This window comes from Centruroides sculpturatus, unplaced genomic scaffold (genome assembly GCF_000671375.1).
Source record: "Centruroides sculpturatus isolate CEXI.00-Female unplaced genomic scaffold, Cexi_2.0 scaffold980, whole genome shotgun sequence".
Classification (NCBI taxonomy): domain Eukaryota; kingdom Metazoa; phylum Arthropoda; class Arachnida; order Scorpiones; family Buthidae; genus Centruroides; species Centruroides sculpturatus.
In genome coordinates, this window is record NW_019385128.1 from 269211 (window position 1) to 295964 (window position 26754).

General features: G+C 30.0%; 1 protein-coding gene across 1 annotated transcript; it reads right to left on the reverse strand.

Annotated features, from left to right (window-relative positions):
* Positions 1–13: 13 nt before the first annotated feature.
* On the reverse strand, positions 14–21071 carry LOC111635175 (gamma-aminobutyric acid receptor-associated protein). The gene is made up of 3 exons (XM_023380063.1): positions 20696–21071; positions 4364–4561; positions 14–300 (listed from the first exon to the last, which is right to left on the reverse strand). The coding sequence occupies exons 1-3, from the start codon at positions 20783–20785 to the stop codon at positions 235–237; spliced, it is 354 nt and encodes a 117-aa protein (XP_023235831.1). The 5' UTR covers positions 20786–21071; the 3' UTR covers positions 14–234.
* Between the last annotated feature and the right edge of the window lie 5683 nt (positions 21072–26754).

The following is a 26754-nucleotide window of genomic DNA, read 5'->3' on the forward strand; positions in this document are numbered from 1 at the left end:
AAAAAAAAAAATCACATACTACATACTGTCTGGTTAGAATAATTTAAATTTTACATTGTGAATGAGAAACTGTGCTATATAATTTTTAAATTTTATTAATATTTTTTTTTTTCCAAGCGTACTGGGTAGGTAACATGACGGTTATAGATGAATACGGTTACGAGCAAAGACTACCTGTAAATTTTACTATTTCTGCCGAAAAAAATTTTGTTACGCCTCGTTTTTGCATCACGTCTAGTGTCCGTAGACACTCTCGTCACTGTAAGCTATGTACAGGAAAAAGTCTTCTTCATGATGTTCCTGCAAATAAACGATCGAGAGAAAAACTTTAAAATATTTGAAACTGTTTTTTCGAGAAAATATTTTGTTACATACTGTACTGAACTATAGAATGTCGTGTGCAAAACACTATCATAATTCAGAATTAATATAAAAATTCTTCAAAAAGATAAATTATTCCTATTTTGATAATTACAGAAAAACTACATTTTATATTCTTTATTACAATTTTACCAAATAATCAAGTTTCTGCATAAAATAACTCCAGTTGTCAAATTGTAATTGCAGTATGCCAAAATTTACGAGTGGAATGATGTTTTGCAGTGTAAACTTAAGTGTTTTTGACCTTGACGCATCTGCCAGAAGCCTTGATTTATTTTAGATTTGAAAGTATAAGAAAAAACCAGAGACTGCCAAATTTTTTTATACATAGAAACAGGTTTTTGATTTCCTCAAATTGATGTAAAAATGTTTACAGGTGAGAATTGTTAATAATTTATTGAAAGAAAATCCAACACTTACTTAGCAGGTAAAACATTCATTAAAATACTTGCAAGAACTATATATCTAAATGACTAATAAAACAGAAATATAGATTGTTAAGATATACAAACAGCCAAAAAGAATCAGAAAAAAATCTGACAAACTTTGAATAGGCATGCTTAAATGAAAATTATCGTCCACATTTTTAAAAACAAGTACAGGAATTACTGTGTAATGAATAGTCTATGATGTGGAAAATGAAAAAGTGTTTGTTGACCTATAATATTAACATTGTAGCTGGAAACACATTCCTATAATAATTTCAATCACAACCAACATAAAATTTACCTAAAATCTTAATATTTTGAATAAAACATATCACATTTGAATCGTGTTAAGCAGATGAGAGCTTTCTTCATGCAAGATACTGATGGTATCAAGATGTTCTAATTTTACACTAAATATTTGGAAAACAATCCAGTTGTGTAAGCAATTATCTAGTCCACTGGTTTTCAGTCTTTGTTTTTGCATGAGGAGGATAGGGGAAAAAAATGAGAGATGGAAAAAATGTGCGATAAATAGCACATGTTTTCCATCTCTGCGATTCATCTTCCATTTTATTACTTGTTAATATTGTATTCTCCACAGACCCTTCTGTTTGGGCTCCACTGGGCTGATTTTACAGACTACCTGGCTAGTTGTTCGACATTTTTGCATAGATGCTTATTTTTTTCACAGGTTCGGTACAATGTGAAAACAGAAAATCAAAATACTTTCCATCTCTTAAGCATTTAATAGACTTTCTGGATCCTTTCTAACATATTTGTTTTTAACAGACTTTCTGGATCCTTTCTAACATATTTGTTTTGAACAGAAACTAGAAGTCGATAGCCACCCTGAATTTCTATTGGCTTTGACATCTAGAGATCAATATGGCAGACAAAATAGTGTTGGTCACTTACAATTCTTAGCATTTTATACTTTTTTTTTACATGATTTTGAAAAATGCAGATGATATGTTATCAGAATATACATTTAGTCTCATTTGTATAGAATTTGTAACTGTACTTGCCATTAGTTAGCTTTAAACGTAATATTATAATGAACAATAAACACTATGTAACAATAACTGGTAAATTCAAGTTTAACTAACACTGATTCATATGACTGAAAACAGATTCAAAAAACTAAAAACAAGTAAAATTCTACTACAGTTTGTCACAATGATTTAACAGCATGATTATCCTTCCAGCAAAAATCATTAATGCTGGACATGCTTATTATGCATTCAATACAAATTCGTCGGCAAGTAACACCAATATTTATTATCTCGGGCTATTTTATGGCTATGTCGACGCTATTCAGTTTTCTCCCCGAGCCAGTTTTAGCCGCTCAATCAACCAGCTAATTATTTATTCCAACCAGTTTATTGTCTTAAAAAAATAACTTGTAATATGATAAATGTGAATTGTTTTGTTGCATCTAACTGGTGTTTGTAAAGAAATTTGCAGAAGCAGCTGGCTAAGATCACTAATCAACCATCCAAAACTTTTCCCGGCAGAAAAAACATTTTAATTTAGTTATTTACATAATATATACCATATAGTTCTTGAAATAATTATAAAATAGCTAAGAAAATGTCTTACTTAAAAAATTGTTCAAGTAAGATGCAGCTGATTTTGGTCTTCACTAACACACTTTTTAAAAATTCCTACATTTTCAACAGGTAAAACTAAATGAATTATAGACAGAAATTATTGAAATAAATAAATCTCAAAGAAATATTGTTCTTGAAATACTATACACTGTCCAATGCAATTTTTTTTTTCAATTTCAAAATAATTATTTAGAATGTATCAAATAATGTAATTTAACAAATTCATATTTGAATATATTGTGTATCGACATATTTTGACACACTAATTTATTGTGTTATTAGTAAATTTATATTACTTTCAGATTCTCATTTCTAACTAGCAAAAATAATATCAAAATATTTTTGAAACTGGACTTCTTCTATTACCAAATATTCAATTTCTGCTTGTGTAGTAGTAAGTGAATTCTACCAATTACACAAACAAAGTTGCAATCAGATTTGCTCCAGTTGAAACAAAATCTTAAAACAAACAAAAAATTTCAAGCCTATTCTATTAGAAATTACGAGATTGCAAGCAAAATTTTACTGAATATTTTCCTAAAATATTTTTCAACAGTTTCAGGTAAACAAAAGAAAGACAATACTATAGCCTTTCCAAGATATATTTTTTTTAAGTATCATTTATCGGTTTATACTTTCTAAAAATTATCTAAAAACAAAATTTTTTAACAGCTAAATCAAACAAAAACTAAGTGTTCAATTTATAAAAAATTTATTTGAAATTAAAATAAACAAAGGACTTGTTAACAGAATTATACAGAACTTTGTATGCTATCAACTTTACTTTTGTAAACTGTTTTAAATGAAAATATTGATCGTCTGAAAGTGTGTCAAATTTAAAAAAAAAAAAAGTTTCATGTTTACACAAATGCAATTCTGTTTCCATTGGTTTATTTCATGATTGAACTATTATTTGTAGAAGTTTCTTCTTGATATTTAAAGATGCTCAATTAAATAAAAGTAAGCAATAATACATCAACAGGGTATAAAAATTAATTCTTTTTTTACACAATTTTCAAGCTGCATTTCAAATTTAAATAAACATTCTGTACAAATTTAGCACACTTGTTCTAATTAAAAAGTAGTTTTTATCATATTTCAATTATTTTGTTGCTTTAATAAAATATTAAAAATCTCATGACTTCTTTTTCCTAGCCCCCATATAACAATTTATCTGATCTAATATCCAAGACTCCATTCTTTCTACTTCAAACTCCTTTTGAAAAGTTAAATCTTAACAGACATTTAAAAAAGATATTGCACTTGCACTTTGTTGTAAGTGATCAGTGTTTCACATAGTTTCATTGTGTTTGCCATGTTAATCTACTGAAGTCTCAGCCTTGTCTATTGATTATTCGCTTTCAGTTTATACAAAACAAAAATTTAAACATTTCTCAATTAGATTTTCTGGAATGCGTCCAGAAAATCAAAAATTATGTAACAGAAAAATTTTCCATTTTTATTTACCTGCAAGCAAGAACAGGGTTTTATACATTATTGCATGCTATCATAATCAAAAATTCTTTTAATAAACTACGTCAAAACTATCAGAAATGCAAAATATAGTAAATACTTGATAAAAATGTTAAAAAGTAATAATAATGAACTCTCATATCCTATATTTTTTTATCATTATCCTAAAACTGAATTTAAAAAAACCTTATAGATGAACATTCACCAATGTTGTATATTTATAGAGAACTTACACAGCTGTGCACACAATCTAAAAATGAGCAGAAATATGTTTTACTTGTATCTAAAAGCTTTACAATTTTATATACGAGACAACTTTGTAAAAAATTGGGAACTTGATTATTTAATAACTTAATATGCCTAACCAGTTGATTATTATATTAAAATTTCATTTATCAAAGACCTTATTAAAATACTTTTTATATAACATTTTATAAATTATAAAAACAAATATAATATTTTTTTCTTTACCTGATAGAGAGAACCCATTGTTGCACTTGTGGGAGGAATTACATTGTTTACAAAAAAGAATAGAGCATCTTCGGGCCTTAAGTGAATTCTTTTTCTTATTAGAAAATAAAACTGACCTACTGTAAGGTCTGATGGAACCAGATATTTTTTCTTATCCAGATCTCCAATCCTAGCCTTCGGAGCCTTTTCCACAATTACCTATGAAAAATATCAAACTACATGTAGAATTATAATTTTTCCAATAATAAAAAAAAGCAAAATATTTAAGTAAAATAATAATTTACAAATAAATAATTTTATATTTTGAAATGATGATAATAAGTGACATACTGTTAATCAGTATTAGACTAATCTTTAGCCAACCTTCAATAAACAGTACTGTATGATAATGTCAAATTATTGATAAATTTTATTAGCAGTCAAATATTAAAAATAAAGGAATTCCAGAAATTAAAAACGAATAAATAAATAAATATTTAAAAATTGCAATATACAATTAGCACCCGAACAGAATACAGTGGAACCCCGGTTAACGAACGTCCTGGTTAACGACCAAATTGGTTAACGNAATAATAACAATAATTTATTATAAAGACTTACATTATAAAAATGTGTTTTTTTTGGAATCACATGAAACAAGACTGCATAAATTTTACGTGGAAAAATATCAAACTCTCAAAAACTGTTAGAAAGAATGTCAAGAAATATTGTTATTGATAGAGTAGATGTAACAAATTGATCAGTACTGCTTTAATAAACATGCTGCATATTTAAGTTTACAAAACATTGTAAGGATGGTTGTTTATGCTTCTTTTAATTTTGCTATTTGTCTTATTCATCACTTAAATCGAGAGGTTAAAATGGGACACGGGAAAGAAAAATATTGCTGGGCTCCTTTTGCTCAATCTCATTTGGTATAGGAGTCAAAGCATAAGAAGAGTATGATCTGGTGTCGAATTTAATTGATGAATTCAGAGCTAAGCTACTTTATTTAGATGAAGTAAACAAAAAGAGATGTAGATAACATATACAGGGTTCCTATACACCTGGAAAGTCAGGAAAAATCAGGGATTTACATTAGTGTTCCGAAAAAGTCATGGAAAGTCGGAATTTGTTTCCTTGGTTGTCTTGTTGATTTTATTTGCTGACAACATGACTGACCAAGTGTAGCACTCTGCAGGCAGCCAGAAGTATTGTGGTACAATGCAACTGTGAAAAGGGAGTGAAGAATATTTTCAGGATCCCAAAATTTTCCCTAAAATTATAGCACACAAAATATACAAGTATATAACAATATTAATTGTTATTTTTAAATACTTTTAGATTTCAAAACTGCTTATACTTATGATTAATTATGCAGGATTATAAGTTTGAGAGAAAAATCTAATACTCTTAATAATCTAATGTTGATAAAAAATCTTTGAAATATTTTAACTTTCGATCTCTTGCAATTTACACTTTCAATTTGAGGGAAGATGTTATTGAACTGATGGAAAAAAATGATTACAAAGAACCAAAAATTATAAATAACTTGATAAATAATACCATTTGAATTAATATTATTTTTTATNATTAAAATAAAGGTTATACTGATAATGAATTTTACTACAGTGACAAAAACTACATGTTTCTGTTTATTCTTATTTTCATATACATAAGATGTGTCCCATTGTGATAGAAGCATTTTTGGTTGTGACAATTTTTTCATTATCAAATCTCTTCCCATAAATTGTAAATATTCAGTCAAAATTCATTACTTCTTATAATAGATTTTACCATATAATCAATGATCCTGAACAATAACATTCATGTTACTGTTCAGGATCATTGATTATTACACATATTATAACACGTGTCTTATGAATTATATTTTGATAACCTATATAGACGTACTAAAAGAACATGGAAATCATTAAAAGAACATTTAATTCAGTCAGTCATTAAGTCTTCTAACTGGTTTGTCATAGTTGTTGAAATAGCTAGCCAGTTTTATTTTCAATCTCTCCCTCAAATTCAACCATTTATTAAAGAAATACATTCATAAAATCCACAGAAATAATCTCTTAGTGTTATACATAAGCCCAGGATTATTTTAACTAAGTAATTTCTCAATTAAAATAATCCTGGGCTTATGTATAATTATGGAAATAGCTTTAAACTGCCAAAAATCCAGAGGACTCTCAGTTTATAAATGCTATTATATAACATGGATGCTATTGGGAAATTTTTAACAATTTTTTAATGTGTAGATGTTGTAGCCTACAAAAAAGGGTTGACATCGAGATCATTTTTAATGTATGGAAGATTTTTAGTAGTGTTTGTTATTTTTAGAAGTTTTACTTCATGTCGCTTGCTGTTTGTGGTTTCTGGATGGAATGAAAAGGATTTAAAGAGAAGAAAGGACTCAAACGTTTGTATTACCTTAATTTTCAATTATGAAAATAAATTACTTTTAGTGTTGTTGTTGATCATTTGCTCCACTCACTGAACATATATTTTCCCATCTACTGTTTTAGATACAAAAAAAAACTCTCTCTCATAAGCCCCTTTATTCCATATTTTGGTCCAGTCTCTCTGCACATCAAGCATATTTAGAAAGTTTGGGCTTACACTTCCAATAAAACCACAAATAAAAGCTTACATAGAATATTATGCAATGATAGCTTTTCCATATTACAGAAACCAGACATTTACCAGATGTGTTTTTGTATTACTGTTTTGATGTAGAAGCTGTTCTACATCAAAACAGTAATACAAAAACATCATATAGGGCCACGAGAAAGTTGATTAGCCACATATTAGGGCATCATGGAGATACGCTCTATTACTTTTTTTTTTAGCTTATTTTATACCAGCCTGGAATGAGACCACCCTATTGGTGCAATGTATGGGCCACAAGATCATTTTTATCTGGGAAGCTTTGATCATCAAGAAACTATATCTCTGCAATGAGCTTATGGGTCATGATGTATAAATCCTTAAAGTAATATATAAAGACCACTACTTCTACAATGTAATCCCTTTCATATGGTAAAGTAGCACTAATCTACATTCTACATAGTTGGCTATTTACGTAGCATTCAATTTGTCGTTACAGTGGAACCTCACTCAACGAGCATAATTTATTCCAGGATGTTACTCATAATTCAAAACACTCGTTAAGTGAAACAATTTTTTGCATAAAATTAATGTAAAACATGATAATCCGTTCCACGCCGAAAAAAATACTCAAATATTTTATTCAAAGAGAATTATACAATATACATTGTTAAGGAGCATGTATCATCATCTTTTCTTCTAGTGTGGAATGAGCCAACCTGGAATGCAAATTTGATTTGAAAAAAAAATCAAAATTTAATTTGGAATTAGTCATTAGATTTAATATGAGATGGCAGCATAACCTCTAGTCAAATTATTTAATTTCTAATAATTAATTATAACCTTTACATAGCCCAAGAATTTTGCATATCATTTGGCATGTATATTATATAACGGGCTATGGTTGTTGATGTTTATACATAATATGTCTGAACACAAGTTTGGAAAAATGTGTGATCACGAGAAACACTAAGATGCTAGCAAAACGAGTGCTAAACACAACTGATGTAGCATGTGAACAATCCAGGACTTCCACTCTCCTCGTCACTCAATTAATGAGTGAAGTTTCATATAACAAGTCATTTTTTTACAATTTGTTTTGCTCATTATGTGAATTACTCATTACAAGAGGTACTCATTAAGCAAGGTCCATTATATTAAAATTTAAATATATCATATCATAATTATGTTCCATCTAGAATGAACCAATGTTAAAATTTTATAACATTCAGGAATATGTTCTTTTGCCATTCACCTGATGACATTTTTGAAAAGATCAAAAGTATGTGCAAAAAACATTTCTTTTTGTCATTAAACATGGATAAGATTGAAAAGAGTGTTCTCAGTGCTAATTTATCTCAAACATTTCAACATGGTGAGAAAAAAGTTATTTGTTTTTCATATTTCCATATTGATGAATTAAAGTTTATATAGATAAAAATAAAAACACACTATGTACAATAAATGTAACTTTAAGAATTTTTTTTTAAACATTGCGTTCTTACGTAAAAATGTCTCAAATTGTTATTACTTCCACATTTGTTGTTTCAATGTTCATAAAAAGGTACACTAATGAGATTCCATTTACAGGGTAATTATATTAATTAGCAAAAATAGCATTATACTTATGGGAGATCAGGAAGAGTAATGAGTTGCTAAATGAGGTAGCAATACAGTGAGTCTACTGTGTTTTATTATTAGTGTTTAACTGCATAACTTATAATTATTCACTCTATAATTGAATTGCAACTTTATCAAGTATATTTTAATATTTTTTAATTGTTGATCAATAGTTATACATTCTATACAATACAAAGAAATTATTCATATTTTTGAAATTATATTTAGAAATTTTATGAACTATGACTATTCTATTTCTTCAAATTTGTCATTGAAACTAATTTCTTCTACAAATTGTGGTAAGTAGATTTATTTTAAAACTGATCTAAATTATTAACAGATGTAATTACTTCTTAAATATAACTAACAATGTTTCATAAGCTACTGGCAGGGAAACTTATGCACTTCATAAGTAAATATGTAAATTAAACACTAACAAAGTAAACTTTTTTTTGCCACTCACAATTATTCTGTCTCTAATTTATTCTGACAATATTTGACAAATTCTTGGTAATGCCAGATGAAATATATCAGGTGATCACAGTAATACAAAGCAAAAAGGTTTCAACATAATAAGTATTTTTTTTTATTAACATCTGCATGACAACAGTACTACAGATGGTCCAACGACCTGTTTTCCATCATAAAACGTTGTTAAAATTTTGTACTTCAAAATGTTTTTATTTTTTTCTGTCAATGCTAATAGGTGACAGTGAGAACAATTATTTGTTAATTAGTTAATCTAAACTCAAAGTCAAAATTAAAAATTTTAACATTTACATCTTAAAATGTAATAAATTGCTTTTCTTTTTACTTTTGTTGTTTATTTATAATCAATATAGTAAAGTCAAATATAAATAATAAAGAAATTATTAATTTCCCTTAAACAACTTTAGTTAAGTTCACTAAGTTACAGGGTATTTGAGTTATCCAAATAGTCAAGATCAATTTGAATAAAATAAAATTTGTCCTTCTCTAGTATCTTTATAAAAATATTAATAAAATGATTGGTATTAGTAATTAGAGAGTACCAGTAAAAATAAAATTTTTCAGTTAAGTTTAAATGAAGAAAAAATTTATTATTTCAGAACAAAAACTATATCTTCAAGCAAAATTAATTTCCTACTAAAAAATTAACATTAATATAAAGATATTAAAATTAGTAGTTAAATCACTTAGTCTATTTTCAATAACAACTTCAGTTTATACCTTTTTTGACAAGACTATGTCTTAAGTAAAAAACAATAAGTTTTACATGGCCAACGATTATTTAATATTAAAATAATAAATGTAAGTACGACTCTTACAAAAAAAATTTTTGTTTCAGTCATTTCTTTCGTTGTTCGCACCATCAGCAGCAACGCGAAATGCGAACAACAAAAGAAATGACTGAAACAAAAATTTTTTTGTAAGAGTCGTACTTACATTTATTATTTTAAGACTATGTCTTGTTTATAAAATTGTACTGCCACTTGTTCTTACCAGCATAGAGGTATGAAGGAGTACATGTCAAGAGTTGATATTTGGCACAGAGTATTAGGTGCCCAAATCATTTGCGCATAAAAAAAAAATCCAGACTCGTAGGTAGTCGGGGGACCGAGAATCGAGTCAAAATAAAATCCAAAATGGCGACACTCTTCTACAAACAGGCAAAACAGCCACCTCACCCCACCAAAGTCAGGTAGGGGAGAGTACCACCCAGTCATTCCAAGAAGTGAACTCTGACCTTAGGACCAAACACATAGTTTCTTCTATGTTAAATAAACTTTGTAATCTAATTTTGTAAATTTGTGAGTGCTTCAAATGTGACGTTAAAACGGTTTTATGTTGTTACAAGTGGTTTTTTTTAAACATTATCTAGTATAGTAAAATCGTAGGACCGATAAAAATTAGATGTTATATTAGGGTTGTCGTTACATTTCATGACATTATAATCGGGTTAAACTGTATATTGTTTGTGCAAAATAAAAAAATCGGATGATACAATAGCCATGATAATTTTTTTCAAAAACGGAAACTTTTCGTTACACATCGACAAAAATTCAACACGGGCTGACACGCAACAAAGAGAAATTTTGAAATGAGATAAGTTAATTTCATCGAAGATGCATCGTGGATGATCTCGTGGTCGTGGCCGGCAAAGTTTGAACAATTGTGCCCAAAAGCAGCAATATCAAAGAAGATAGGAGAATGAGAACGAGACCTGCCTTGAGCATCAAAGTGATTCCGTCTCCGAGATGTAGTCTTGTCCCAAATATGGTTTTGCCGTTTTACTTGTTTAAAATAAAATAATCAGTGTGAACTATATACACAATATAACAAGTCAAATATAAGAATAAGCACTAATGGTACATGACAAAAATAATTGAAAGATAATTCAAATGAGCAACTTCACCACAATATAAAAAAGAAATAGACATCTAATCTTAACTCTTTCCAATTCACTAAAGTTTCCATTACGTTGAAACTTGGAAGAGTTATCTATGTTGTCCAATATCACAAAATCAATAGATAAGTAGTATTCTAACAGTTCTAGGAAATCTTACTAGGGCATTTTATGTTCTGTTGTTTTGAATATCCATCTAAGTTTTTTGATGTAATTTCTTTTTAAGTTTAGGGCATTTTAATTAATTGCTTGTAGAAATTTTTATAGATTAGTAGATAAGATTTTTGAGCCAAGTTGCAAACAGTATAAAAATTAACAACAAACACAATGCAAATTTAGAATCAATCATCTGATTTACGAATATCAAGAAAGAAGTTAGGACTCTTCTAAGTTATTATAATTTATAATCAAATTATAATCCATATATTATACTTTACATAGGTAAATGAGAAGTTAAAGTAGATTAATAGATTAATAACTTGTCAAATTATAAAAAAAAACTTCATTTTGTGTCCATCTATTTACTAAATGTCTCTCTCTTTAATGCATTAAATTCTTCCATATTATTAGACAAATATTTTTCTATCAGGACTAAGAACACTGTTTTATTCTCTTATAATTTTTATCATTTATACATAAATCTGAAAAATGTTATAAGCAATATTATACTGCAATAGTGCAATTTAATGTTTTAAATAAATATTTCATCAAAAATTAAAAATTTGATGGCTATGTACAACAAAATTCCAACTAAACAATTTTTTACATATTATATTGCTTGTCCCTAAAAGAATTCAACAAATATATTCACTCATAACAAATAAACTTATTAGAAAACAGTTATATACTAAAAAAAAAATATTTTTATAAACAACATTGTCATACTGTCACAACGTTGATGTGATCTCAAAAATGTTATTGAAAATATTTAACAATAATATCAAAAGTACTCAGCAATTAAATAAAGAGAAACAAAACACCTTTTTTTGCCAAGAAATAAATATAATTGTAAAAAACAAACATTTTTTATAATTATACGTTCTCTGTTTTTACAAACGTTCTCTATATTTAACAATGATAACCACAATAATCAAAATGATAAAGCTAGATTCATCATCAGACTATAACTCAGTGAAAGTCTCATAAGTGAGTCACTTAAATGGCTATTAAATACAGTGATCTCTCACTGTATTTAATTAGCCATATAAGTGACTTAATTGTCAGACTTTTTCACTGGTCCTGGCTGAAACCTATGGGAGATAATGTCTAAAATCTTTTATTTGAACGACTCAATTCTACACCTCTACAAACATTTCAGACTAATGTATTTTTCCCCTCACATCATCATCGTGATTGTCAATCACATGAACAAGTGGGGTCACTTTGCTAAAGGTCAAACAGCTGCCCACAAAGATAAGGAAACGGAGAAGATTATCATACTGATCACATCAACTGTTTTTAGAATGGAATGGTGGTTGCTGGCTATATGTTTAGATAAAATAAGTGATAATGTCAACTCTTTAGCAACCATTATCATGTATGTCCAGACTATTGTTGCATACTCCAGGTATGTTTTGACTAATAACTTTGGTATGAAATTTTATGTCAGACCAAGATTATCTACATGAATATTTTCCAAATTTTGACAAACTGACCTTCCTTTAACAAGTATTCTAACTAACTGTGTCATAGTAACTTTCAGATAACCAACAAAATTTTCAAAATCCACATACTTCCAGTTTCTGCCCCATGGAGATTTAAACAAAGAAAAACACAGTACTGTACTTCAGCCCCACATGCCCACTTTTGCAGCAAAACTTGGATATGCACATTAATTTCTGGGTGACATAGGTAGCAACATTCAAAATACAAAATTAAATCTGACAATTTAAAAGAAATAAATGCTTTTAACTGTGGTAATCAATGCTGAAAGGGTTAGTTATATTTTGAACATTTTTTATTCAAGTTGGTCAGTCTTCTGTACAACTCTCACACAACTTTTATTATTGGTCCATTTAGAGTCATATCTGTACATGGTTATTACATAATTTGGATTAAAGGAAGAGCAATTAAGTTGCCATCTTATATTAAATTTAATAATTAGAATTTGATTAATTTATATTCTGGAAGGAAAAGATTGATTGGGAGCAAATTGAACTCACAACTCTTGCTTATCACGAAGATGCATTGTGAACTAAATTAACTAATTTAGAATATTCCGCAAGTAACCTATATGGTAATATTTTCTAAATTAATTTGTCTAAGAGCAAATAATAGCAGTCTAGGTAGCATATTTGCAATGAATCTGCAAGGTAAGCAAGAGTTGCAGGTTCAAGCTCTACTCCCTATAAATCTTTTCTTCCAGAATATTCTAAATTAATTGCAGTAGTAGCACTGATTATCCAAAATCAATTATTCAAAAACATCAACTAACTGAAATCAACTTCAGAGTACTAATTCCAGAAATTACAAAATTATGAATTCATATGCATTAAATTTCTATGCTTAACATTTTTTTTCCTATTATACTAAAATAAAGTAAAAATATTTATTCAAGATTTTTTTTCTTTCCCTATTATCCAAAATTGTCCAATTTCAAATTATTTCAGATAATCAACACACTACTGTAATTTAATTCCAATCATTACATTTAATACAAGATAACTTAATTGCCTACTTTGGTACAGATTTCAAATTAACTTTATTTAACTAGCCAAATTCTAGCTCAATAATAAATCCAGCTTTATCATTTGATTATTAATATAATTTGGACTTGGCTTTTTACGTAAAGAAAAACCACAATCACATCATTAACATAAATAAACATCCCATATGATCATTATTCTCTGTCAAACTAAAATAAACTATATTAATTTTTGGGGGCTAATGAATAAGATTTTGCCTAATGTATTGAGCCTTGATTACAATGATTTATAATTTTCTATATTATGAAAATGCATATTTTTGGATATATTGCAAAACTTAGCTATTTCAAATGAAAGCAATTTGCTAAAATTAATTTTAGAAATGAGATATTGTTGTATGAATATTTAAAACTGTCATCTGTCATGATTAGATAATACATTCACAATGTTGTCAGTATTTAAACTATGAAAAGTTTCCTTGGGACAACAACATAATGCAGTCAATTCATTTTTCAATAATTTATATCTTTAAAGTATTATTTCTTTTATAATGTATTTTTTAGGAAGCAAACTAAATTTTAAACAAAAAAGGTACAAAATTTATTCAACAGAGTAAAAATAATTGCTAAGTTATGATTTAAAAATAAAATCCAGTTTTTCTTTCTACTTTTCTTCTTAGAAGATAGTTTCCTAGATTTAAGACTGATCTCTCTTAAAGCATCTATTAGAACCATTTTCTTCAATTGATAAAAACAAAAACAGCCTATCTTTGAAATCTCACTAATATCTATTAAAAACATTGTTATCAAATCATTTTTCTTCAAAAAACAAAAAATAAATAAATTTATTCTCTTATTTACATTACAGTTATTAAAAATACATTAAAAAACAATTACTCATTAATATATTAATTTTTGAAATAAATAAGTAAGTATTCTGTTTGTAATGAACTTCTCTCTCACTTATTACTATATTATACAAAAACATTACACTATTACAACAAAGACTCAACTAAAGATAAAATGAGCTATTTCTTTTTTCTCAAAATATAATTAAAAAACACATATCACCATCCAGAATTCAATATCATGCAAGTATCCAGTGCAGGTTCACTTTTTCACATTAAATATGTTTTATATTTAGAAATTTTCAACTTACTGATATTAAACTGTTTTTAAAACATCACCTCAACCAGGCTGCTACTTACATTTTACTAAGAGATTACATTACAAAACTGTCAAATGGTCATACTACCTCATTGAAAAAAAACAATAACCTTGATCTCACTTTACAGACTTGTCAAACTGTTTTCTCATACTACAGCTAGTCCTCATTTACCATCATTTTGTTATAACATTGTAGAGGAAAGAAACAAGTATGTTTGTAATCATTTACAATCATCGTTTATAGAATTTCCTTTGTATAAAGTAAAACTGATTCCATAAAAAAGGTGGAAAATAAATGCTGAAGGTTGCAAACATGATATAATTTAGGCCCTGTACACACTAGGCGTTTTTCAACGCGCGTTAAACGCTCGTCAAACGCCGAGCTAACCGCGTTAGCTCGGTGTTTGACGAGCGTTTAGCGGAGCATGCGCACTGGCTCGGTTTGGAAATGGATGTGGAAGTGATTGCTTGTGTGTGGCTCCTCTATCGTCGCTATAAAAGACGACGGCGGAGGCAAAGAGAATTTTGGGTGCACCCAATATTACGAGATAGACTGACGCATGAAATGTTTGCGACGTTGTATCCAAAACTAAGACAAAATAAATTCAAGTTTTTTAATTCTTTTAAAATATCTATAAAATCCTTTGACGATGGTTGGTCTCTTTTAGATTTCATCAATAAATAGATCAGTATCGAAATGATCGTTCTCCATTTCAGCACATATATCTCAAAGCGCTCGGCTGACGCCCGCAAAACGCGCGATCGCATGTACGGTAACATGGCAGCACATATATCTCAAAGCGCCCGTAAAGCGCTCGCAAAACGCGCGTTTAACGCGCGCTTGGCTTTTGAGTGTGTACGGCTACATAGAACTCTTGGTTCTTTTAAACGCACGTTTAAAAGCGCGCGTTGAAAAACGCCTAGTGTGTACAGGGTCTTACACTACTATGCATATGTAGCTAGAACTATTTCTAAGATTATCAGCACAAAACCTTTCTCACTAATTTCTAGCCTTATTAACAGGAGTACAAACGTTTTCGGCCTTCTTAATAGGCCTTCCTCGGGTACACTGTGGAGCGTCAGTTAGAAGAAGTTTAAATGCTGCCAATGTTTACCCAGGTATCGTCTTACCAGTGACGTCATCGTCGATGATAGGTATACAATACCGAAGGCGAAAAATACATACTTTTGGTAAAGAAGGGAGGTGTGCAGATAGGATACTTGCTAAAGTTGGGGAAAAAGGCTAGAAATTAATAAGGCTAGAAATTAGTGAGAAAGGTTTTGTGCTGATAATCTTAATGATATAATTTAGTTAATATTTTAACTGGATCATTTTGCTTTCTGTAAAATGTGTTCTTTTATAACCTTGTTTCACTTAAATTAATATTGCAGTTTCCAAGAACCTATTGCCAATGTTAAATGAGGACTTGCTATACTTTCAATCACATTTAAAAATTTTTTTCTAAAGCATTATATCTATAAACAAAATAAGACAATCAATGGAGAAGATTTTTTGTAAACTCCAAACAAACACATTCTGAATATGTAAGACTTAAAAATATAACTTTAAATGAACTCCTCAGGGACATATAGTGCTAACCCTCAGAATCACATTTCTGAGATAATTGAGTTTGAATGTTAGAAAAAAATCCTAAAATGAAAACTCCAAAATGATGAGATGACAACCATATCTAGAGGCAATGTTCAGAAAGCAAAAATATTAACACACACACACACACACACCTATTCGTGGTGTAAGCAGTCAATTCCAACCAATTTTATTTCATTTGGGGATATTTTTAATTCATTTTCTTATTTATTCTTTGGGACATTTTATTTCATTAAGGATAGACTACTGCACTACATTCAGACAAAATTCTAAATCTAAAAACGAAACTCGCATTACTATGATGTCTGCTGAGAGTGAATCGAATGTGCCATCAACCCAGAAATGACATCTTGAGGAGACTTCCAAAAAGAAGTTAAAAGAATGATCTACCCCAAATTGTCAGCAAAAATTTAAAAAAGAATTATGCGTGGGTTATGACATGACATGGAAAAAAATTGCTACAGTTAAATAAATGTTGTTAATTATATGTATGTAAATAGGGTCGAGTGGGCCTACCAATGTAACATCACCATCCCAGCACTATTAGAGATAACTTTACCTTGTCTTGTTTGCAACTTAAAGAAAAGAGCTTTTGATTTGGATGGCAGATTAGAAGTTTCTTCTTAGTGATGATTAGTCAAGTTAATTTTAAAATAATTTTGTGAAATTCCTATATATATAGTCAATTTTATCTCCAAGAACAGACAAGAAATATGAACTTAGTTTAAGATAATTCTAAGTTTAGCAAGTGTTGGGAAAGTTTTTGTATAAACCTTGCTTTTGTTTTTGATCAAATACAAAAGTATACTTTTATCTAAATTTTTTCTAACTTATTTCATATTGTACACAGTCAGTCAAAGACTAATAAATAGAATCTTTTCCTTTTTACATATAGTAAAGTAATTATTTCAGGGTCTCGTTTTTTGGCTTATGTAACATTTTAGGTAATTTTCATGGTTCAGAAAAGTTAGATGTTACAATACAATTTTAGGATTTTTTCAAACATTCAAACTCAATTGCCTCATAAATGTGATTCCAAAGGTTAACACTGTACATCTCCAAGGGCTTCAAATAATAAATTAGGCTTTTGTATATTCTTTATAATTTAATTATAAAATCAATTTTTTTTAATAATATTAAATTTGTATTCATGATTAGTTTTTCTTTATTTTAGTTTTCATCAAAACCAGTAAATAATGTAGAAATAATTTTTCTTAGTGATCATATTTCCTTTAAATTTATCAAAAAACAAAACTGCAGATTAAAAACATACATGCATAGAGTATATAAAATACACAATGTAGTCCAACTGAAATGTTGCCATACAAATATATGCTAATTATCTTCTTTAAAAAAAAAAAAAAATATATATTATTAAGAATTAAAATCTTTAAGATATTAAAAACAATTTGCTGCATTGTTTAAAGGTTTTGTTTTTTACTTATTTAAAAAAAAAGTCACAAAATTTGATAATTGACATTTGGTAAACCAAGCAATGTTTAATAGAAATTTTTTCATTATCTATCATTAAATATTCTATGGAACAGAGATAAGATTCTGATCAGTTTACAAGAACACATACAAAATGCCCCAATTGTTACAAGATGCATTTTGAAATACTGCTGGACAATTTTAGCTAAACAGAGTTAATAGTGGTCATCATGTCAAGCCCTACTCATGTAATTCTGTACTTAAAATTACTTATTATTTTCACGTGTTTCAATAAAATATACAGGAAGTCTGTCTGTATGTTATAAGAGGCAAAATTCATCTTCTGGAGACAAAGCAATTCTAGTCACTTGTAAGAATCTAACCTTTGCTGTTGATGTATAATCACCCTGTAGGATCACATGTTCAGGTTATCTGCATACAAACACAGTACAGAATTTTAACCAATAAAATTATAAAATTTTTGAAAATACAGAGTACAAAATTATAGAACACAGAAAAGAAAATACAAGGTTCTAATAAAGTATATGGTTTTTGACAAGGCATGTCTTCGTTTTGTTTTATAAAATTTTACAGATTCTAATGTTAAAATGTCCTAGGTAAGACTGTCTTCTCAATGAATGGAAATTTAAACAACAGAGTGAGAAAAGAATCTGTACTTAGTTAAGGTTAAATTAGATGGCAATATTTTGAAAAATGGTTTGAGACAATCTCTAGAATTAATTAATAGGATTAACAGCTTATCCATGCTTCAGTAATTGATGTATTATCATTCCTGAGTGAAATGTAAAGTGGTTGCTTTATAAAAAATCAAAAGTTGCTTTACTCTTTCTCAAGATGGAGAATTTCTCCAATATGATTGTAGAGAATCCTATCTGAATTAACAGATTCCCTCTTGCTGGTTTGTTGTACCAAATTGAAATAGTCAAACATAACAAAAAAAACCAAAACAAAACTTTAACAACAATCCACAAACCTTTTTATAACAGTGTTGTGTCCTATAACAATCTTCACTAACGTTTTCGACCTCCATCGATCTCAACAGGGCCCCAGGGGTATACTCCATTCCCATCAGGGACGATAGATTCCATAGAGACTTGGTTTACATTGGCACCATCAACACAAAAATGGTTATGTGAGCATCGGATATTAAAAATAACAGACACACCACCGCCTTGTCGGCCTACATTACCAACCCTGAAATTCAGATAGACTTCCAAAACACCAAAGTAATCAGACAGGTGTTTCGTATTGATCACATCTGTCACCTGAAGGCCTGGGAGATTTATAAAGCCAACATTGGAGGCATTTGCATCAACTTCAAAGACGGAGAAACGATCACGCAGGCATGGAGATACTTATTCGAAGAATTCGAACTGGGACAAGTGGAGGGGTGAAACGCGCTTTATTTACATCTCGGGCATCATCATTCCAATGGTCAAGAGGAGACACAGTTTAGTCACCACCTGAAGCAGACCTCGGTGGAGGTCAAAAACGTTTGTGAAGATTGTTATAGGACACAACACTGTTATAAAAAGATTTTGTGGATTGTTGTTACTCAACACAGTGTTAAGATTAGTAGTCATTTTGTGTTAGAAACAAAACTTTAAATCACACTTGATTGTGTATGATAGAAACTCAATCCTATGCAGTATTCTTATCATTCCTTGCCCACTTTCAAACTCTATCAGTTCTTTTCTCTCCACTAACTCTACCATCCTCCCACATCTACTCTAACTCTCTTTCCACACCCTCCCCTCTCTCATTTTTCTTGCCTTTTTTCAACCTATTTTTATGGCTCTTTGTCTACCCTTGTTTATTACTTTTACGACTGCTTGTAAAGGGATTGGATATGGATGACAAGATAGCAGTTGAAGGGGAAGAGTAGGTCCAATATCACTACAATGATTGTATAGAGTGAGCAGCATCCATATTAGATATAAAAAATTGAGGCTACAGACAAAACAGTAGTTTAAAGGCAATTATCCACTCGTCTTTGAGAGAAAAAAGAATCTTCAAGAGATAAAGTTGTCCAGAACATAGCATTACGGAGAAGCAATGATCTCTCAAAACAAACATTCAACCAATCAGAGAGTAGTTTGACATCTCGTCTTCAAGAGATGTCTCAAGACAGGAATATGGTTCTGGATTTATTAGTTCCTTTTGGTATTATTTCAGTAAAAGTAATTTTCAGGTAATCTGTATACAGGGCTGTCAAGAGAAAAGCTAGGGACTTCTACATCCCCAAATTTTCTGAGTTTGGGAATGTAGTGGTTTCATCTATAAATTAATGAAGAAACATTATACGAAAAAAAACATGGCAAAAAGAGCAAGGAGCCTACTCTTATTTCCAGATCAATACACGCTTGCAACACCCACCTGAGCCGTATACATCGTATAATTTTAGGTAGTGCGAGAGTGTATACACACAAATCTAAAATTAACTTCAACCTTTACACCATAGAGTTGGCATACAACCCAGCATAAACATTACATCACACAGAAAATTTTGCATATATACACACATAATAATTGCTTAATAGGATAAAACTTTGATTCAATAAAAAAAAAAAATTCTGTAATTTCTTCCTTCAATAAGGCTCATATTTCATATTTAAAAATAAATAAATAATTTTAATGTTTTAATCACTCACGTGACACAAACACAAAGCTAGTGTAAAGTAACACATAAATCAAATAATTTAAAATACGTCATAAAGAATAATTTTTTAATTATTAATTAAAATTTTTNATAACAAACTAAAAATATGAAATTAATTAATTGAAAATTTGCTAAGCCTAAGTTTAGGGTTAAGATGAACGACGAATTATAAATAACGCATAAAGGTTAAATCTTACAGGAACTCGATCGGGATACTTCTTTCTAATTTTCTCTCCTTCGCTCCTACGCTTTTCGAACGGATGCTCTTCTTTATAAACGAACTTCATCTTGTTTTCAGCATAAAATCATTTGTTTTTTTCAAAACAAAAACAAACAGAACTTCGTCTGCGTCTTTTTTGATCGTTCCTCGTCTGACGTAACGCACGAGATTTAAATCCCAACGTAGATTTATCCTACCGTCGAATCTTCCGACGTCGAATGTCGAATTATTTACGAATAATTAAATAATATTTTTCTAAAAAAAAAATAACAAACCCGAAACTCGAGAATTAAAGTACGACGAGTTAACCTTCTGACAACGACGTCACCGTATCTTGTGACTGCGGGATTTTTAGTGGCGATTGCTACGACATAACTACGTCATTGTTTTTCTCACTTTGTAAATACGTGACTCATTTAATTTAATTTTTTCCCCCTTTTCCTTTTTTTTTTAATTTTATCGTTCGGATAAATTTATTTCGTATCATTATTAATATTAAAAAAGTATTATTATTNTCTAGTCGTTGAAACATCTTAGCAATTAACTTATGATCCTTAAGTCAAATTTTGACTGTTATTTATGTAAAAATTATACAAATAATAATAGAAAATTGTTTGTTTAATAATTCAAAGTGAAATAAAGAATGGATACAGATGAAAAAAGTAGAAAAAAACTGGGATTTATCTTAAAGAAAAAAAGAAGGCTCTGGAAGAGCATTCTTCTATTCCTTGAGATCCTTGAGAGATTGAGAGAGAGAGAGAGAGATCTTCTATTCCTTAAGAGAGAGTATCCTTTATCAAGGATACATTCTCTATTACAAATTTTTTACAAAGTAATTTCGTAAAATTTAATATAAACTTTTTTGTAGTTATGAAGTATACATAATTTGGATTTGTCACTTGTTTTAGCTTCTCCGTCAAAATTGGACTAAATATGGCATCAAATTTTAGACCATATTTAGTCCAATTTGTCACTATTTTGTCATTATAACGTCTTGTGATATCTTATTTTTAAAAAATCCTGTTTTATTGCTTTGATAATAGTATAAAAACAATAAATAAACGGGTATTTTGAACTAGGAACAGTCAAATCTAGAGAGTAAAACAATGCAAAGTGGCTATAATAGGGATAACTAATGACATAACCCGTTCCAAATTGTCATTGGCATGTTTATCAACCCTCTACCAGAAACACGCCCACAGATTCGACTAGCAAGGCTGAAGTCATTTGGCTTTAATAAAGTAAAATGGTGGCACTGTTGCGTGATTTCCATAATTTCCGGTAGCAAAATGCAAATGGAAGTTACATGGTGCAGGATATACTTTGCACAAACACTAGGAACAAAAATCTTAAATTAACCGCTTTTTGCTATTCTAAAAGACAAACAAACGCACTGTTTTTATGGTCGGAAGTGCGTCAATGATCCAAAGCTTGATGGTATCGGGTGCCACAGATGATAACCTTCTTCCATGCATTCAAGCATGGATACTAAGCTTTAATTTAAACAGAATACTGCACCTTTAGGAGCATCTTCAGTATGTACTGTACATGACATAAGAGAGCTTTTTATACAATATTTGCAATAGGATAATTGACTAGAAACTCTTTTTTTCTAAGATCCAGTTGAGGGGAGTATGCTGCCATACACCAGATCCAGAAGAATTTGCACAGTCTTTGCGCAAATGAATAACAACAATTCTTTTTCACATAAGTGAAAATGCAAATTATCAACAGATCTTGACAAGAGCCATATTCAATTGACTAATTTTCAAACAGAAATAGCTGAACATATCAAAGAGATCATCAAGGTTTACGAATGAAACATTGACATTAAACATTGAACATTAGTTTTGTTGCAGTTGTTGGCAGAATGAAAAGTTGGTAATTCTAAAAACTTAAAATACACCATTAGTGCATTAAATGTACTAATATTTCGCCCCTTTATGTTCTAAGATAAGATTATTTTTTCAGGTTTATGGTAGGTTCGGCCAGGCTCATAACGGGGTGGCTAACGGGATGAAACTTGACAATTGGAACAGACAATGCTTTGAAAAATTCCTAGTGTTCTTTCACGGCCAGGTCTCCCAAAGCGGTAAGCTGACCGACCACGACTTCTAACCCTCAATTTATGATATACAACCTTTGGAAATCAAAATTTTATTTATGAGGTTCACTCAACGACTAGAACTAATCAATCATAAAAGCGGATCTAATACAGATCCAGTTGCATATTTTGTGGGATTCAATAAATATACAAATTGAAGACGTCAAAACCTCTTTAAGCAATTCTAAGAATGGATTTGCACACTTGAAGCTGGCTCTGGTCTAGTAAAAATTGTTTCTTTTTTATAACATTTTCACTATCTATTATCAGTTGACTCGATATTATGTTATCATACGTTCATACGTTATAAGTTATCTGATGGATTACATAATTTTTAATCATTTGTTTACTTGATGGTTTTGAAATAACCTTATTGATAACCATTGGATAATTCTCTTGAAAGTTTGGTTTTGAATGCCACTATGAATTTTTATAGATAATTTTAAGTAATGTATCACCTCTTATCCACATCTTATTATGAGTCAAATCTACATATAATGAGCAAATATCGAGACTTGTCTAATTCATTGTGAATTGACATCACAAATAACAGATTTAATATCATACAATCTATGGGACAAACTGCAATTATTCAATATTAATTAATTAATTAATCATGTCTCATTATTGGTTCTGCATCCAGTCATAATTACCTCCATTAGGCTACACGTACAATGAAATCAGTCAACATGGTTGAGGGATGGGAAACAACAGGCGATCTATACTAATGCTAAATTGTAGGGAAGGTCAAATTCGAACCCGGATCCGCTCCTCCATATACTTTTACCCAACGTGATAAGTGTTGAAACCTTATCCCCAGCTATTTCTATTTTATATGTAATCTATATTGAATATCCAGCCATTTAAAATTATACATCTGTTGCTTCGTATTAATCATGTTATTTATTCATAAATACCATTAATATTTGTATTTCTAATGAAAGTGACATTAATAGAATAGAAATACAAATATATTTGAATTGATTAAACTATTTGTTTTTTGCTTACAATTTGCCCATGTCTTTTTTTTCATTTATTAATATTAGGTGAATTATTGTAGTTTGCAGTGAGAAAGGAGCTTTGATATATGTTGTTAACAGTGTATACTGTGTTTATTAAAATTAAGCCGAAAAAAGTTAGAAACAGGTTAGAGAAGGGGATTAAAAGTCAGTAGATTTAGTTCTTGGATTTCAAATATAGGCTATTAGAGGAAAAAGAGGAAATTTAAACTATTTAGACAACATAATCAACATATTTACAGGCACATAATAACTTAGAGATGATCAGAGAATGATGAGTTAGAGGTTGACAAATAAAATAGGTAAATGTAGAATGGCAAGAATTCATACAAAATTTCTATGGCTATTTAAATGTATCAGAGAATAAGCTATGGTTTTCCTAATTATATTGTCATACATATGTAATGAAATAAAACAGTAAAATGCAAATTTATTTACTTATTTTACCATTACCTAAGAGCCCACCAATGGTCAAGCGGTCTTCATACCCTAAACACTGGGAGTTTGGTCGTGGGTTTGCACCTCACTCAGACAGGCTGGCCAAGTGGAGTTTTCCAAGTTTTTTCCACGTCTATAACATCTAAATAGGGGCCAGTTCCCCTTAAAAAATACCTCCCTCTAGGCAGATTGCCCAAGTGCAATGCCATAATTAAACAAACTTGAAAACAGTAAAACTACCTACTAACCAAATAGATAAACCAACTTCCTGCCATAGTGTGACTTTAACAACAGCTATTGATAACCCGACACATTACTTGAGAGCATAGCTCAAGAACCAGTATATCTATTAACTCTGGTAACATTCTCCCGAAAATAAAAGTTTTTACCTGAATATTAAAAAACTGCAGTTTTAATCTTACAGACAATGACATAAATAAAAGTTTTACTCCCATAATCAAAATATGATAAAGGCCTTCCAATGATTAAGGCTGCAATCTCCACATATAATATAGAAATTAAAATAAAATATTTAAATTGTTAGAAGATAATAGCGAGGTTGAGTTTTAAACGCGAAAACATGTACATCGGACGTTCAGCGCCGCTTTCCTGTAAGTGAGAAGTTTGACAATGGTGTTTGGATAGTCAGTGGAATCATGCTCGACATTCCAAACACCATTGTCAAACTTCTAGGCTTACAAGAAAGCGGCGCTGAATGTCTGAAGTATACGTTTTTGTGTTTAAAACTTCAGCCTCAACCTCGCTATTATAGGTAGGTTTACAGGTTTCCTCTGCTCTTCAAAAGTAGAGCATTGCTCTAAAATCTTTTGCAAATGGCATAAAGCGAAGAAGCAAATACCATTAACCTATGCGGAAAATGTTTTTGCTCGTTTCCAGATCCAAAATTAACTTTCCAGGCAACATTTGGTAGCGTCATCTGTTTGATATTTTATTTTAAAAAGCTTTTTATATTTTCAACTATTATAAAATGGCAAAAAGCTTAATTTTGAGGGTAAGAATAGGTTTTATAAAAAATAAATTGTAAATGCTAATGAGTAAAATCATAAAATCAGAGGTTGTATGACATACAACCTCTTTGATTTTACTCATTAGATTCTACTGGAGATATGACATACAATCCCTTTATCTCCCTACCTGCTTGACCTTTAATCACCAAAATTTAATAGCATGAATCCCCCTAATAAACAAACCTCCCTGCAAAATTTCAGAAAATTTCAACCAAAAACATAGGAGTTATTAAGCTTCAAACAGGGTAAACAAAATTGTCTCCCACACATGCAAATATCCATACATATAGAAAAACCATCAACAGTTTTTTTTTTTTGCATTTTTCGACGTTTCAAGGTCCCGAGTCCAAAAATGTAACAATTTGGGGAGAGATTATTTGTTGACCAATCGCCATACTTTCCTTTTGCTATATATTATATATAACAGAGTCAGGAAAGTAAAAATGGAAATAGTACCTTTCCTGCATGCGCATCAAAATCTAATTTAAATAGCAATGTCATCAATGATTAATGTCATGACGTCTAATGACGCGAGGCGATCTTGGCATCACTAACTTCTGAATTGATAGTCTTATCATTAATTGGTTGGGCCATCAACTATAACACAGGAACTATAGAGACCATCCTTTTTTAAACTCTACGCCCTATGGACACTACGAGGGCCTCTTTTAGCAAGCCCATTATGGGTTCAGCCAGGCCTACAATGAGATGGACAGGGCCAACATATCTGGTCAGACCACCAGATACGTCTGCCCCAGGACGGGTCAAAGAATCTCCAGGAATTTTTCGACCCAGCTGGATTCGATCCCGGATCCCCCAGAACAGTAGGATGCCATCTTGACTGCTCGGCCATCCAGCCATCAATATAGAGACCATCTGTTGACCATCTGTGTGTACTGTACCTAATCTGTGGCTGGCAATTGTCAAGTAGCATAACTTGTTTGGCAACCAAGTTATCATACGACAACCAGAGAAAATATGAGTTCAAAATTTTGTTAGTAAACCGAATTGTTCGAAACCTGAGATTTGACTATTAATAGTTAAGTGGTACAACCTTTACTGTACACTTAATTAATGAGTAGCCCTCACCTGATGAGTTATCTCATAGTTGACCTATGTGAACAATTTTCTGTTTCGTATGTCAGCTATGAGATAACATAGATTTAGATTTTTTTGAAAAAATAAATTTTGTTACCAACTATGTCTAAAGAATAAATGTTATACATTGAGTTATTGCTTACAATAACATGGCTAATTGAGAATGGTATAAGGGACACAATTGTAATGTATTAATTAAGCAGTTTATATAATTATACAATGGTACAAACTTTATTTAATTTGATGATTTGTATAGAATATTTTACAAATATGGAGCATGTGTAAGCATGAGGTGATCATGAATTTTCAACACAAAAGTACAATATGTCATGATGTGTTTTAATAGAAT

Coding starts and splice junctions, on each gene's coding strand:
- LOC111635175 (XM_023380063.1), bottom strand. CDS start 20,785: ATGAAGTTCGTTTATAAAGAAGAGCATCCGTTCGAAAAGCGTAGGAGC. Junction 4,562..20,695: donor AGTATCCCGATCGAGTTCCT/GTAAGATTTAAC, acceptor TATTTTTCATAG/GTAATTGTGGAAAAGGCTCC. Junction 301..4,363: donor CAATGGGTTCTCTCTATCAG/GTAAAGAAAAAA, acceptor GTTTATTTGCAG/GAACATCATGAAGAAGACTT.